We start from the raw sequence: 17,490 nt of genomic DNA on the forward strand, positions 1-17,490 counted from the left end.
TTTCACCAAGTACAGCAATGGCCAATGATACTGGCAAATATTGCTGAAGCAGCTTTCAATGATTGTTTGGAAAATCTTTAAACATTTAAAAAAATAAGTAACGAGGCTTTTTGGTTTGAAGACTTAGTGTTTCCCATGTTTCGTGGTAAAAACAACACCCAGACATTGATTATAGAACCATACATTGTTCTGATTTCTTGAGATATCCACCATTTCTAAATATTGCCATACAATATTTGTCAACATTGACTTCTAAACCCCATTTTGAGCAAACAAGATACAATGTATCCAGTTTTCTTTGGAAGCGCAATAACAGTGTCATCAAGCAAAGTAACATCATCTGCATAAAGCAGTAATAATTCAATCCAACTTTGACAAATATTCCTCTTAATCCAGAATTATTCATTTCATCCACAAGCTCATTGATAAAAAATATAAACAGAGCTGGGCTAAGCATGCAACGTTCCCTTAGATGACGTGTTAAAGATTTCAGATTTCTTATTTCTAACTTTACCACCTTTAGTGAGAAGTACATATGAAAGCGTGTTTCCGAAACCAAAGACTTTTCTAAAAGTTAATAGTTTGTATCCGGACTATTAACTTTTTAAAGTTACCAGTCCGGCTGTCTGGCTTGGAATTGTGGGAGTTTTAAACACTGTCATCATCACTGTCATTCCACATTTTGTACTATTACACTATAAACGTTTGTCTAATCGAAAAGACACCCACGGATAGGAAGAGTTGTCTTTCCTTATACCTCTTCTGAATTAGAGCAGTGAAAAGCAGAAGTTTACAAAATGACTGCTGTTGGCGGGTCGAGTGTTGTGGTAACTCAGTTTGTGTTTCTCTTCCCTCCATAAAAATATTCTAGGAAAATTATTAGTAAACGATTTGGGCCGAGTGATTTTTTACCATGTCTCAAATCAAGGACAATCTGTCCATCATTATCGGCACCCATTTCGTCAATGAAGTGATTTTGAAGAATTGCTTCGAGAAGCATGCAACATTATATTGAAAGTAAACAACACAACAACATGTCACAGGAAGATTTATATTTTACAGCTACAAGTCCAAGCTACATTTTCGAAAAGTTTGCCGCACAGATGTCGAGATCTTGAAGATATCATAAGGACTACCAGTATCAAGGTAACTGGACTTGTGTCTGTTGCCTGAGTCGGTTCGCTGCAAGGATTACTATTCACCCGCTGAATTACGAATTGTTTTTTCCAGACACATATTGTATTAAGTACTGAAAAGTGTGTATTGTGCAAGAGTCACAATTAGCTCGAAATATTAATCAAATTTAAAAAAACGAGTAAGTGTTGTAAGTGCTTTGTTTTACTGGAGTGTGATGAAAGTACTGGAAACAGTTGTCTATCTGAACAGCTTTATGGAAACAGCAAACAAGATGCTGCCTTATATCTGATTGACACAGATGGACATAGATACATGAATGCATCTCTAAAATTAGGAGAATATGTCACCAGAGACCATATGATGTCACAGAGTGGCAATCTGAAGTTGGCTTAGTTTACAGTCCTAAAGAGTAGGTTTTGGAGGACAGTTTGTTCCCCCAACTAATCACTCGATTTCATCGAGACACTTTGTATTCATGACAAAGACCATATGTCATTGGATTCTAAAATCTATGAGAATTCATGGAAGCATGTCCAGCATCTGTGTTTAAAAAATCCATGAAAAATGCATCTCATGCATGAAAAGTGACTTTGTAAACACTATCAACTATGATGAAAAGTTTACTTCAGTATTCCTGATTTTCCAAAATATTCATGATGTTTCAGAACGTTCATTGATGATTGGATTCAAAACAAATATATGTGATCTCTGACATACTATGACTTCTTTGAGTGGCATTTAGAAGCTGGTATGATGAAGACCAACAAGTTTTATGGATATCGTTGTAGATGTAAAATGCTAGGGAGTCGATTCATCATGCTCTAGTGGGTGACTCTGTGCCGATTAGGTTAAATGCTCAACACTCAGTGTTGGATTAAGGGTGATATGTTCTGCTGGGTTAGATGCAGCCATGTATATTGCATGTTTGTGTATGCTATCATTGTATTCAATTATGTGGTTTTAGTTTAAAAAGTCCAAATATATTTAAAGGGGCATCAGTAGGAAAAACAAGATATCTTTTTTACCAATCGATATCAAGCATTTTGTCATGGAGAACTAGTAATGTGTACAAAGTCATAAGATTTATTATGTGTCTACTTTCCAGAGGTCATTTTCAGTAATTTTGCTTTTGCCAAACATGACATTGGATAATGTCATGGAACAGGGAAGTTTTCAGGGATTTGGTATCTGTGAAGAGAATTTATGTATGTTATGGATTTTGAATTTTATTCAACTTCAAGGTGAGGACTGAAAAGGAGGTACTGATATGTCCCGTTGGCATTCAGGGTGTTATAGCGGACCATTAATCAACTGCCCTTTTTTGGCTAGCTTACCTGTTCATCAGCTGTAACACCTGTGAAGGTCCTGGTTAGAATGAACCTTCAAAAACCCGTGCTTGTCGTAAGAGGCGACTAACATTATCGGGTTGTCAGGCTTGCTGATTTGGTTGACACATGTCATCGGTTCCCATTTGCGCAGGTCGATGTACATGCTGTTGATCACTGGATTGTCTGGTCCAGACTTGATTATTTACAGACCGCCACCATATAGCTGGAATATTGCTGAGTGCGGCGTAAAACTAAACTCACTCACTCATCAGCTGTATCAGTGACATTCATAATTTTTCTTAAGCAAGGGTGTATAGTAGGATGCAGCACATAGTACTTCACAAAGTTCCCTAGAAGCTCCTCTCCAGACCTCTCCCACCACCACAACAGAATTGGATTGCGATTGCGGTAATTGCGATGGTTTTATCATCATGTATTGCAAACTTTGAGACAGTATCCAGATTTCCTAAATTTGATAGTACATAATTAAGTAATACTCTTTTGTTTAGTATTTTGTCTCCTGTTCTTTTGCAGGAACTTCGTCATGCTTTGCCATATATCATTGAAAATATGTTTGGCTTTGGCAATGAGAATGGATGGGGCATAGACAAGATTGACAAACACAACCATCCTCAGGAGTTTGAATGCCTTCGACGATTTCTGGCACCAGAGAGTCAACTTCTGAACCTCATCTACCGGTTACAAGGGGAAATATACCTGTCCTATGAATTCCCCTTCAAATACTTACCAGTTAGTATTTTAGTGTTAATATTTTACTGTATGATTGATAGATAATCAATGTATTAAGCGTTGCATGGCCATGCAGTCCGAGATACACTCACACAAGTGTTGAGTGTTGCCTGACTGTATAGTCCTAGATATACTCACACAAGTGTCAAGTGTTACCTTACCATACAGTCCTAGATACACTCACACAAGTGTCAAGTGTTAGCTGACCATACAATAGTTAATACACTTACACAAGTGTCAAGTGTTGCCTGACTGTACAGTCCTAGATACACTCACACAAGTGTCAAGTGTTACCTTACCATACAGTCCTAGATACACTCACACAAGTGTCAAGTGTTAGCTGACCATACAATAGTTAATACACTCACACAAGTGTCAAGTGTTACCTGACCGTACAGTCCTAGATACACTCACACAAGTGTCAAGTGTTACCTGACTGTACAGTCCTAGATACACTTACACAAGTGTCAAGTGTTGCCTGACTGTACAGTCCTAGATACACTCACACAAGTGTCAAGTGTTACCTTACCATACAGTCCTAGATACACTCACACAAGTGTCGAGTGTTGCCTGACTGTACAGTCCTAGATACACTCACACAAGTGTCAAGTGTTGCCTGACTGTACAGTCCTAGATACACTTACACAAGTGTCAAGTGTTGCCTGACTGTACAGTCCTAGATACACTCACACAAGTGTCAAGTGTTACCTTACCATACAGTCCTAGATACACTCACACAAGTGTCAAGTGTTAGCTGACCATACAATAGTTAATACACTCACACAAGTGTCAAGTGTTACCTGACCGTACAGTCCTAGATACACTCACACAAGTGTCAAGTGTTACCTGACTGTACAGTCCTAGATACATACACTTACACAAGTGTCAAGTGTTGCCTGACTGTACAGTCCTAGATACACTCACACAAGTGTCAAGTGTTACCTTACCATACAGTCCTAGATACACTCACACAAGTGTCAAGTGTTACCTGACCATACAATAGTTAATACACTCACACAAGTGTCAAGTGTTACCTGACTGTACAGTCCTAGATACACTCACACAAGTGTCAAGTGTTACCTGACCATACAATAGTTAATACACTCACACAAGTGTCAAGTGTTACCTGACCGTACAGTCCTAGATACACTCACACAAGTGTCGAGTGTTGCCTGACCGTGCAGTCCTAGATATACTCACACAAGTGTCGAGTGTTGCCTGACCGTGCAGTCCTAGATATACTCACACAAGTGTCGAGTGTTGCCTGACCGTGCAGTCCTAGATATACTCACACAAGTGTCGAGTGTTGCCTGACCGTGCAGTCCTAGATACACTCACACAAGTGTCGAGTGTTGCCTGACCGTGCAGTCCTAGATATACTCACACAAGTGTCGAAAGTGTTGCCTGACCGAGCAGTCCTAGATATACACTCACACAAGTGTCGAAAGTGTTGCCTGACCGTGCAGTCCTAGATACACTCACACAAGTGTCGAGTGTTGCCTGACCGTGCAGTCCTAGATACACTCACACAAGTGTCGAGTGTTGCCTGACTGAGCAGTCCTAGATATACTCACACAAGTGTCGAGTGTTGCCTGACCGTGCAGTCCTAGATACACTCACACAAGTGTCGAGTGTTGCCTGACCGTGCAGTCCTAGATACACTTACACAAGTGTCGAGTGTTGCCTGACCGTGCAGTCCTAGATATACTCACACAAGTGTCAAGTGGTGCCTGACTGTACAGTCCTAGATACACTCACACAAGTGTCGAAAGTGTTCCCCTGACCGATGCAGTCCTAGATATACTCACACAAGTGTCGTCGAAGTGTTGCCTGACCGTGCAGTCCTAGATACACTCACACAAGTGTCGAAAGTGTTGCCTGACCGTGCAGTCCTAGATATACTCACACAAGTGTCGATACACTGACCGCAAGTGTCGAAGTGTTGCCTGACCGAAAGCAGTCCTAGATATACTCACACAAGTGTCGAAGTGTGCCTGCCTGACCGTGCAGTCCTAGATACACTCACACAAGTGTCGAAAGTGTTGCCTGACCGTGCAGTCCTAGATACACTCACACAAGTGTCGAAAGTGTTGCCTGACCGCGAGCAGTCCTAGATATACTCACACAAGTGTCGAAAGTGTTGCCTGACCGTGCAGTCCTAGATACACTCACACAAGTGTCGAGTGTTGCCTGACCGTGCAGTCCTAGATACACTTACACAAGTGTCGAGTGTTGCCTGACCGTGCAGTCCTAGATATACTCACACAAGTGTCAAGTGGTGCCTGACTGTACAGTCCTAGATACACTCACACAAGTGTCGAGTGTTCCCTGACCGTGCAGTCCTAGATATACTCACACAAGTGTCGAGTGTTGCTTGACCGTGCAGTCCTAGATACACTCACACAAGTGTCGGGTAAAGTGTTGCCTGACCGTGCAGTCCTAGATACACTCACACAAGTGTCGAGTGTTGCCTGACCGTGCAGTCCTAGATACACTGACACAAGTGTCGAGTGTTGCCTGACCGTGCAGTCCTAGATATACTCACACAAGTGTCGAGTGTTACCATACAGTCCTAGATATACTCACACATATACTCCACACAGAGTGTCGAAAGTGTTACCTGATACAGTCCTAGATATACTCACACAAGTGTCGAAAGTGTTGCCTGACTGTACAGTCCTAGATACACTCACACAAGTGTCGAGTGTTCCCTGACCGTGCAGTCCTAGATATACTCACACAAGTGTCGAGTGTTGCCTGACCGAGCAGTCCTAGATACACTCACACAAGTGTCGAGTGTTGCCTGACCGTGCAGTCCTAGATATACTCACACAAGTGTCGAGTGTTACCATACAGTCCTAGATATACTCACACAAGTGTCGAGTGTTACCATACAGTCCTAGATATACTCACACAAGTGTCGAGTGTTGCCTGACCGTGCAGTCCTAGATATACTCACACAAGTGTCGAGTGTTGCCAGACCGTGCAGTCCTAGATATACTCACACAAGTGTCGAGTGTTGCCTGACCGTGCAGTCCTAGATACACTCACACAAGTGTCGAGTGTTGCCTGACCGTGCAGTCCTAGATATACTCACACAAGTGTCGAGTGTTACCATACAGTCCTAGATATACTCACACAAGTGTCGAGTGTTACCATACAGTCCTAGATATACTCACACTAAACTACCATGAAATCCAAGATAGATATACTGAACATCCAAGGAGGCTGTGATCAAAAAGTTTTTTTTACAACTGTGTATTTTCTCCAGGCTCCGACTCGGCAGATGATGGAGGAAGGGATGATGCCAGCATTTTTTGTCAACAAGTTACAGGCACAAGGACACACTGGCCAGACTTTCCTCTCCCTCGATATCCTTACACACTAGAGGAACTGTACGTTTCCCTGTCGCAATATTGCAGCTGTGTGGCAGTAAGCTAGACTATGACTGGAACCTGCGACTGACAGCCTGACAAGTGGTCACAGTGTTTTAGATATTGACAGGCATTATCCATTCAATGAGCCTGATAGTGTTGTCCAGCTCTTATGACAAGTATAGATTCCTGAACACCAGTTCTAACTAATATTTCTCATTACTGGATCAGCATATATATTTGCTTTGCTTTTGGGTACTGCATTCCTTTGGTTATAACACTAGATGTAAATAGGATGTCAACAAGATAGCACAACACTGGGGGCTACCTCCAGCTGTCATGTCCTCAGTCACTGCTTGATTCCACACCACCAAAAACAAATTTGTAAATTTATCTCCAGTGTTCGAGTTAACACAAAAACCTGCATAATTCATGCAAATAAGTCTACATTTTACGCATGAAAGTTTCTACCTGCATGTTCTGCTTGCAAAGCATTTTGCTTCCTTAATTCTCATGATACTCTTATGTAACGTCTGTTTGATATGGTAAAGATCCACAGGTTCATAAATAGTGTCCTCGCCAGATGGCGTGCAAAACTCCGAACCATACATGTATGACCATATATGTCACATATGTTCATAATACATATTCGCTATTCGGAGATTGCATTTCTGAGTCACGTGTTGTGTGCCATATCTCCCCGAGTCACGTGTTGTGTGCCACATCTCCCCGAGTCACGTGTTGTGTGCCACATCTCCCCGAGTCACGTGTTGTGTGCCACATCTCCCCGTTATCATAGTTGAAAATGGCTATTAAACTGAATTATTTATGAAACTATACAACTTGTTGAATGGATGAAAGTTAGCTGATCCTTCTTCAAAATAATGACAATGACTTGTGAACATGTGAAGCGATTTTTGCGAAATGATGTGGAAACAAGGGCCATTGTCAGCTATGAAACGTAAAGACACAAGGGCAGTTAGATTTCTGAAACTTTCCGGCCATCTATATACGTCTTCCTTAACTGTCATCACGTGCATTCGAGTACTTTGTGTTCCATCTTGCATACTGCCTGGTCAACCCCTCGCACTCGTGCCCTTCCTGGGCCAACCTCTATGACTACCTGTATCCCAACATCATCGACAGCTACATCAGCTACTACTTGCCTCTGGACAACAAGATGATTCCGCCAATGCCTAATGTCCCCTCTCCGGTACGAAGCCCGGTGTCTCATTACACAGTGCCCAGGTGAGTCGAGTTAACCTACCCTACCACTGACATACACAGTGTCACATTACACAGTGCCCAGGTGAGTCGAGTTAACCTACCCTACCACTGACATACACAGTGTCACATTACACAGTGCCCAGGTGAGTCGAGTTAACCTCCCCACACATTAGACAGTGTCGAGGTAAGACATGTTAACCTCCCCACACATAAGACAGTGTCCAGGTAAGACATGTTAACCTCCCCACATTTTAGACAGTGTCCAGGCAAGACAAGTTAACCTTTCCACACATTAGACAGTGTCCAGGCAAGACAAGTTAACCTCCCCACTTATTAGACAGTGTCCAGGCAAGACAAGTTAACCTCCCCACTTATTAGACAGTGTCCAGGCAAGACAAGTTAACCTTTGCACACATTAGACAATGTCCAGGTAAAACAAGTTAACCTTTCCACATATCCATCAGTAGAGGATGTGGTGACGATCCAACAGGACGTCTGTGATGCTGTTATTGTTAAATACGAATATGTCTCTCTAACGCTTGATTTGCCTTTTTCCTTGACACTTGTTTCTGATCCAGAGGTTTAATTGAATAAACAAATTTAAAATAGTGATCTGCCGAAGGGCCAGCTGAAAGTGTTGTCTCCCCTGATAGGTGCAGGAAACTTCATAATTATCCCACGCGACGCGTTTTGGGTATGATATTATTTTAGACTCCATGTGTCTGTGCAAATTCGTCTTTACAGGGCAGAACATAACAACCATTCAATATTTCTTCACCAAACATGGCACAGAAATAGGTCTGGTGGTGAACAGGTGCCTTTTGGTAGATTTGGATTTCTGAATAAAATAATTTGTTTGCGTTTCCATGACAACAAGTTTGGCTTCGACTGAAATTGGTGTCTGTGCTCTTTTCTGGAGCAGAACAATGTAACATTTGACATAGTCATAACTAGTTGACATTCATGAAGAGTTTTTAACCATTGCGGGGAATATTGATGACTCTGTCTTCTTGTGTTTCTTGTGGCGCACATAATCACATCTGCTTACTTGCTCTCTGTTAATGTTTTTCAAAACTTCCCAGGTTCAAATTTTCAGATTTGATTATCTGATGGGTAAATCTAAGGGCTCTACATATTTTGTCTTCCTAACCTTCAGGCACTAAAAGCTATGGTAAATGTGGCAAATTGATATCTCATCACGATCCCTCATGATCAATGTTGGGAGTGTGTAGATTCACCATGTTCCTTTGTCACCAGATGCGGCTTCTGCTAATTTTTATCACCAGTGGCCTGTGAAAGATATTATATGGTGATTAAAAAAGGACAGGATACAAAATTGGCTAAGAAATGTCAGATAATGCCTATCATGATCACAGCTGATGTACTGGACAGACCGGCAGAGGTTCAAGCACACTTGGGGGAGTTAGACCACCTCCCTGTCATGATCACAGCTGATGTACTGGACAGACCGGCAGAGGTTCAAGCTAACTTGGGCGAGTTAGACCACCTCCCTGTCATGATCACAGCTGATGTATTGGACAGACCGGCAGAGGTTCAAGCACACTTGGGCGAGTTAGACCACCTCCCTGTCATGATCACAGCTGATGTATTGGACAGACTGGCAGAGGTTCAAGCTAACTTGGGCGAGTTAGACCACCTCCCTGTCATGATCACAGCTGATGTACTGGACAGACCCGGCAGAGGTTCAAGCACACTTAAGTGAGTTAGACCACCTCCCTGTCATGATCACAGCTGATGTATTGGACAGACTGGCAGAGGTTCAAGCTAACTTGGGCGAGTTAGACCACCTCCCTGTCATGATCACAGCTGATGTACTGGACAGACCGGCAGAGGTTCAAGCACACTTGGGCGAGTTAGACCACCTCCCTGTCATGATCACAGCTGATGTATTGGACAGACTGGCAGAGGTTCAAGCTAACTTGGGCGAGTTAGACCACCTCCCTGTCATGATCACAGCTGATGTACTGGACAGACCGGCAGAGGTTCAAGCACACTTGGGGAGTTAGACCACCTCCCTGTCATGATCACAGCTGATGTACTGGACAGACCGGCAGAGGTTCAAGCTAACTTGGGCGAGTTAGACCACCTCCCTGTCATGATCACAGCTGATGTACTGGACAGACCGGCAGAGGTTCAAGCTAACTTGGGCGAGTTAGACCACCTCCCTGTCATGATCACAGCTGATGTACTGGACAGACTGGCAGAGGTTCAAGCTAACTTGGGCGAGTTAGACCACCTCCCTGTCATGATCACAGCTGATGTACTGGACAGACCGGCAGAGGTTCAAGCACACTTGGGGGAGTTAGACCACCTCCCTGTCATGATCACAGCTGATGTACTGGACAGACCGGCAGAGGTTCAAGCTAACTTGGGCGAGTTAGACCACCTCCCTGTCATGATCACAGCTGATGTATTGGACAGACCGGCAGAGGTTCAAGCTTACTTGGGCGAGTTAGACCACCTCCCTGTCATGATCATAAAATAATACTGACCTCCGGCTTGGGACCTCTCCATCATCCTTCGTCATCTTGTCTCCAGTGATTACGAACCATGCATGAAATAGAGTTTGAGCGCATTACTTTCAAGACCTTCCTCGTAGCTGTGGCTACTGCAGCTCGAATATCAGAACTTCATGCATTAGAGGTTAATTGTGTAAGGTTCAAGCGGAAGAAGCATGGCAAGGTTTTTCTGGGTCTCCGTTGGGACTTTGTTGCAAAGAACCAGTTACCAGGGCAACCAGACCTGATGTTCACTATCCCTCCCTTGTCCGCAAGGGTCCTGATGACACTGAATATTTGGCGCTTTGTCCTGTCAGGGCGCTTAGTATCTACCTCGCTACTTCACAAGATCATGGAAGACTCAGGAAGCAACTATTCCTCCCGCTGTCTGCAGCCCCCATAGCCGAAGTTTCCTGGACTACCTTGTCCTGCTGTCTGCAGCCCCCATAGCCGAAGTTTCCTGGACTACCTTGTCCTTCTGCTGTCTGCAGCCCCCATAGCCGAAGTTTCCTGGACTACCTTGTCCTCCCGCTGTCTGCAGCCCCCATAGCCGAAGTTTCCTGGACTACCTTGTCCTTCTGCTGTCTGCAGCCCCCATAGCCGAAGTTTCCTGGACTACCTTGTCCTTCTGCTGTCTGCAGCCCCCATAGCCGAAGTTTCCTGGACTACCTTGTCCTCCCGCTGTCTGCAGCCCCCATAGCCGAAGTTTCCTGGACTACCTTGTCCTTCTGCTGTCTGCAGCCCCCATAGCCGAAGTTTCCTGGACTACCTTGTCCTTCTGCTGTCTGCAGCCCCCATAGCCGAAGTTTCCTGGACTACCTTGTCCTTCTGCTGTCTGCAGCCCCCATAGCCGAAGTTTCCTGGACTACCTTGTCCTTCTGCTGTCTGCAGCCCCCATAGCCGAAGTTTCCTGGACTACCTTGTCCTTCTGCTGTCTGCAGCCCCCATAGCCGAAGTTTCCTGGACTACCTTGTCCTTCTGCTGTCTGCAGCCCCCATAGCCGAAGTTTCCTGGACTACCTTGTCCTTCTGCTGTCTGCAGCCCCATAGCCGAAGTTTCCTGGACTACCTTGTCCTGCTGTCTGCAGCCCCCATAGCCGAAGTTTCCTGGACTACCTTGTCCTTCTGCTGTCTGCAGCCCCCATAGCCGAAGTTTCCTGGACTACCTTGTCCTGCTGTCTGCAGCCCCCATAGCCGAAGTTTCCTGGACTACCTTGTCCTTCTGCTGTCTGCAGCCCCCATAGCCGAAGTTTCCTGGACTACCTTGTCCTTCTGCTGTCTGCAGCCCCCATAGCCGAAGTTTCCTGGACTACCTTGTCCTTCTGCTGTCTGCAGCCCCCATAGCCGAAGTTTCCTGGACTACCTTGTCCTTCTGCTGTCTGCAGCCCCCATAGCCGAAGTTTCCTGGACTACCTTGTCCTGCTGTCTGCAGCCCCCATAGCCGAAGTTTCCTGGACTACCTTGTCCTTCTGCTGTCTGCAGCCCACATAGCCTTGAAGTTTCCTGGACTACCTTGTCCTGCTGTCTGCAGCCCCCATAGCCGAAGTTTCCTGGACTACCTTGTCCTTCTGCTGTCTGCAGCCCCCATAGCCGAAGTTTCCTGGACTACCTTGTCCTGCTGTCTGCAGCCCCCATAGCCGAAGTTTCCTGGACTACCTTGTCCTTCTGCTGTCTGCAGCCCCCATAGCCTAAGTTTCCTGGACTACCTTGTCCTTCTGCTGTCTGCAGCCCCCATAGCGAAGTTTCCTGGACTACCTTGTCCTTCTGCTGTCTGCAGCCCCCATAGCCGAAGTTTCCTGGACTACCTTGTCCTTCTGCTGTCTGCAGCCCCCATAGCCGAAGTTTCCTGGACTACCTTGTCCCGCTGTCTGCAGCCCCCATAGCCGAAGTTTCCTGGACTACCTTGTCCTTCTGCTGTCTGCAGCCCCCATAGCCGAAGTTTCCTGGACTACCTTGTCCTTCTGCTGTCTGCAGCCCCCATAGCCGAAGTTTCCTGGACTACCTTGTCCGCTGTCTGCAGCCCCCATAGCCAAGTTTCCTGGACTACCTTGTCCTTCTGCTGTCTGCAGCCCCCATAGCCGGAAGTTTCCTGGACTACCTTGTCCCGCTGTCTGCAGCCCCCATAGCCCGAAGTTTCCTGGACTACCTTGTCCTTCTGCTGTCTGCAGCCCCCATAGCCGAAGTTTCCTGGACTACCTTGTCCTTCTGCTGTCTGCAGCCCCCATAGCCGAAGTTTCCTGGACTACCTTGTCCTTCTGCTGTCTGCAGCCCCCATAGCCGAAGTTTCCTGGACTACCTTGTCCTTCTGCTGTCTGCAGCCCCCATAGCCGAAGTTTCCTGGACTACCTTGTCCTTCTGCTGTCTGCAGCCCCCATAGCCGAAGTTTCCTGGACTACCTTGTCCTGCTGTCTGCAGCCCCCATAGCCGAAGTTTCCTGGACTACCTTGTCCTCCCGCTGTCTGCAGCCCCCATAGCCGAAGTTTCCTGGACTACCTTGTCCTTCTGGATGCATTCAATGATTCTTCAGGCCTACACTCACGCCGTTCTACCCCCTCCAGCCACTTCTAATCAACACGTGCATTAGCTTCCACCATGGCATTGCATAGCAACTGTTTCTTGGCATCGATCAAGGAGGACTGTTTCTGGAGGTCTGATACAGCCTTCTCATCACACTACCTACAAGACCTTTCCGTCACTGATGTTGATGGTCTTCATCAGTATGGTCCTTTGGGGCTGTCACAGCAGCTGTCTTCGGCCCACCAACGCAGATAGAGAAGGGACTTGTTCCGCACTGCTTCCTTGTACATACTGAATAAAGTCTGAATCCAACTTCATCGTTTGTTCTACCACATGGGCTTAGATCTTCCTCACCTGGTTCAACACTAGGGAATTCAGTACAGCGCCCGGTCATGGCTTCCTCATACTCCCTCAGCCATACTTTGTACTACAATGCAGAGGTGATTGCTACTCTGACCTCGATTCATCAGAGCAATTACATCAGTGAAGTGTGAATTGCAGAATTCCAGAGGATTTTGATGTGTTCTGATCCTAAGGTGCTGGACACATCCTTGACTAAGCTTAGGCAAAGGAGCGGGGTCATTCGATGTCTTTTCGGAGCGTTAAAACAGTGAGCTTTCCAAGTTGTTTCCCCTTTCACCCTCTAATTGACGATGTCTGCAGGGGTGATCTTGAAGCAGGGGCTGTCCAGATTAAGGTCGAGAGATCTTAATTCAAAGGGGCTTTCTGTAAATTTGGGCAAGACGTGGTTTACTTGCCGAGTTCCATCCCTTTGTCTCTGTACGAAGGTTACGGCGGAAAACCACTTTTCCCGGGAGCACCCATCTCCCTGGGAGTTTTGTGCTTAGTATGCCAAGGCATTACGTGGATCAACCAATCACAAGCATAGGAGTTACGTCATCGCGGGATTTGTAACAGGCCTCACTTGTGCGTCACTATCTACGGTTGTCTACAGTTACACGGCACCTGCCATCTGCACTATTTGATTCAGGGTAATCTGCACCCGCCGTGTAACCATGGGATAAGTAAAAGACACCAGAAAGCATAAGTTTAAAAATTTGGAAATCTTAACTATAAATTGTATATTCATATACTTATAGTATCTCAAGCGATGGATGCCTTGATTACGACTTTGTTCCAAGAACGAAGATGATGAGAGAAGGGTGGTCACGTGAGCAGGTAGGACAAGAGAGGCCAATATTGGGTTTACAGTTTTGGTTCCTCTCAGTTGGTCGAATTAAAGAGAGGGAGTACAAGACGTGAGATAGGAAAAGTATATTTCTATACACTTTATAGTTAAAATTTCCAATTTTCAGCGCTTGTCAGGGGAGACAACTCCTTCCGAATGCACTTGGAAGAAATGAGTGAGTGGGTGAGTTGGGTTTTACACCACTTTTAGCAATATTCCAGCAATATCATGGCAGGGTACACCAGAAATGCGCTACACACAATGTACCTATGTGGGGAATCAAACCCGGGTCTTCGAACTCTTTAACCAGTGGGTTACAACACCGCTTCATTCAGAAGAAAAACACAACTTGATGGATTTAGGTTTTGTATTCAAGTAAGCCTGTGGATCAGAAACAAGTTTCAGTAGAAAATGATAAATCAGGTGTTACAGGTAGTATTCTAAGTATTATTATCATTGTCAGTAATACTAAATTTGTAAGAATTGGCTAGTGAAGACAGATCGTCAGACGTTCTAAAAATCTGCTATTCAATTATTTGAATAATTTTCTTCCTTTATTGAACTACAGATGTGTAATATGTTGCCCAGTTATATTGCAGTCCTTTGTCAATTTGTGGTATATATAATTCACTCACTCACTCTCCATATCTCCAGTTCCTACACAGGCCATTCAGTGAGCCCAAGCACCACGCCTCCGAGACATCGCACACGGCCAAGCCTATTCAAGTCCGGTTTCACTGCTGTACAGAAACCACACGTGCAGGGATCACCTGTACTGGACCAGACCGAGGCTGAGACCTGGCGGTCAGAAACACTGCTTCAGGTAGGATACTATATACTAAACTCTGAATGCCTACTGAAAATATCAACTTAAAAAAAAGTATTTAATGATGGCGCTTTCATCAATTGACTCTATGTTTATATGTGTGGTGTGTACTGTACTGAGAAAGTTCATGATCTGCTCACTATACAATGGACATTGTTTACATGTTTGTTACATTAGCAACAAGTCAGTCCTCTATTTTCCACCAAAGATGTTGTGTTTGCAGGGTGCACATGTCAGAAAATGTTAACTGGGAGCTGATACCACATGAGTGACATTTATGGTTATATTTACAAATGTTGAAGTCAGTGTCTCACAACATATGCTGAGCTCTAAAATCAACTTTAAAATAATTATGTATCACTACAAACTGTTTAAACTTTGAATTTTTTTTGCATGGTGGATGTTTTTGAGGGTACGTTAGTGAAAACTCTTGTACTAGTGCTGCCTTACTCAAAGGCAAATATTATCTAATGTACTATTGTCAGGTCTCTGAATGTTGTCTAATTTAGTGGCCGAACAGATGATTTGTGTTTCTTTTTTTAGATGACAAAATAGTATGAGTAAATAAATTTAATGCAGGTGATACTTCTGATGTGTAACAGTTAAGATGTACACAATTTTGAATCACACTAAATGTATGTTGATATCGATGACCACTTTAGGAAAGTATATTGGAATTGTGTCATAGTTCAAACCCCACAATTGTCCCTCAAGGTCAGACATGTTTTTTTATTGCTAGTTTTTCACTTGTTCACCTGTGACTGAATCGTGCTTTCTGCTTCAGGTGTTGGCTGAGTTTTGGTTGAATCAGAATCCAGTTGACAACGAAAAGGCTTCCTTTCCTCATGCATCCTTTGTAAGTATGTCTGCTGTGATGTTAGTTTGTCAGGGTTAAAGTAGACAGTGTCCATGCAATGTCAGCTAGTGTGTCTGCTGTGATCTTAGTATTGTCAGGGTTACAGTGGACAGTGTCCATGCAATGGCAGCTAGTGTGTCTGCTGTGATCTTAGTATTGTCAGGGTTACAGTGGACAGTGTCCATGCAATGTCTGCTGTGCTCTTAGTTTGTCAGGGTGACAGTAGACAGTGTCCATGCAATGTCAGCTAGTGTGTCTGGGTCATTCTCAAAAAAAGGCCAAATTCGTGCTATGAAAAATATGAAAATACAAAGCATCATACTGAATTATCTCATAATTGTTATGAATGGTCAACACCTTAAAGAATGCGGTCATGATAATTTGCACACAGGAAAGTAATAAAATATTTTTAAAATATACTTTTTTAAAGTATCCACTGGAAAAAGCCGTCAGTGGTGTAACAAGCATAAAAGTATTCTTTTTTCAAACTTTGATGTCAGATAAGGAATTTTTCACATTTGTCATTATTTACAAACTTTTTCTATTTTCAAGTATAAATTAAATCGTTTCATTATTCTCACATATTTAATTGTAAATTTGGCAAAAAGGGCTTGGTGTGAGAAGAATGTAATGGTAACATATGATATTTTTTCTGAAATAACTTGTATACCTAAGACTGATCATGTTTTATGTATACAGTGCTATTAAAGCTGTTTTAAGTTATCATAAAATATCAGTCTAACTGTTAAATTATTCTTTTGAAATAATTAAATGTTAGCAAATATGCATGTTACACCACTGATATATTTTGATATCCTGCCTGTTACACCACTGAACTTTCTGCAACTTACTGGAACAGTAAACCAAATCAACAGCCATATGATGCTTTGGATTACTTAATAATCATCATTTGAGAACAGCTTTCCAATATGTGGCGTTGGAAAATAAATGATATCAACAGTTAAGATTAAAATGTACAAATTCAAAGAGTACTGTGACACCAATGACATTTTGTGTTACACCACTGATTTTCTTTACCTCACTCTAAATATAAATCCAAATTACTTGCCTTTAATTGATAATTAACAGATTTAAACAGCTCAACAGCAAATTCTGAACACTCAGATTTTAAAGGTTTTTAAAAATAATATACAAAATCAATAAACTGAACAAATAGTAGTAATATTGTTACACCAATGACATTTTTGTTACACCACTGATTTTTATTGAATTAACTTCAACGATAAATTCAAATTAATTGCCTTTAATTGATCATTAATATAATTGAACAGCTCAATAGCAACTTTTGAACACTCAGATTTTAAAAGGTTTTTCAAAAATAATATTAAAAACAATAAAATGAACATATTGTAGTAATACTGTTACACCAATGACATTTTTTGTTACACCACTGATTTTTCTGAACTTTATATACTAATATACCAGAACAAATTACCTTCACAGACTTTACATGAGTTAATGGTAATAAAATATACTGGATAAATACAATGCAAAGCAGTTGAGTTTTGTGAACAAGTGACTTAAATGAACATTTTGTCAGTGGTGTAACAGAAATTGTCAGTGGCGTAACATTTTCCCATGTTATACCACTGACAGTTACACCACTGACCTATTCCCACTTTTATGAACTTTATAACAATTAATGCTTCCTAATCACAGACCACCTGGCATAAATGTTGATGTTTTAGCAACTTTGATGTACTTTAGATAAACATTGTTATGAAAAAGAACACATGAATAAGAAATC

The 17,490-nt window shown here is 43.2% G+C and overlaps 1 protein-coding gene across 2 annotated transcripts in view; it reads left to right on the plus strand.

Annotated features, from left to right (window-relative positions):
* Nucleotides 1-766: 766 nt before the first annotated feature.
* Nucleotides 767-17,490, plus strand: part of LOC124253750 (sphingomyelin phosphodiesterase 4-like) — a 74,286-nt gene continuing 57,562 nt past the window's right edge. For both annotated transcript variants that reach the window (XM_046687576.1, XM_046687577.1), the window contains exons 1-7: nt 767-827; nt 1,063-1,146; nt 3,000-3,215; nt 6,487-6,586; nt 7,624-7,837; nt 14,695-14,863; nt 15,651-15,722. In XM_046687576.1, the coding sequence (XP_046543532.1) occupies nt 798-827; nt 1,063-1,146; nt 3,000-3,215; nt 6,487-6,586; nt 7,624-7,837; nt 14,695-14,863; nt 15,651-15,722 (885 nt within the window). In that variant the 5' untranslated portion in view covers nt 767-797. The remainder of the gene's footprint in view (nt 828-1,062; nt 1,147-2,999; nt 3,216-6,486; nt 6,587-7,623; nt 7,838-14,694; nt 14,864-15,650; nt 15,723-17,490) is intronic.

The sequence above is a fragment of the Haliotis rubra genome, unplaced genomic scaffold (genome assembly GCF_003918875.1).
Source record: "Haliotis rubra isolate DU_JTF1 unplaced genomic scaffold, ASM391887v1 Scf550, whole genome shotgun sequence".
Lineage (NCBI taxonomy): Eukaryota > Metazoa > Mollusca > Gastropoda > Lepetellida > Haliotidae > Haliotis > Haliotis rubra.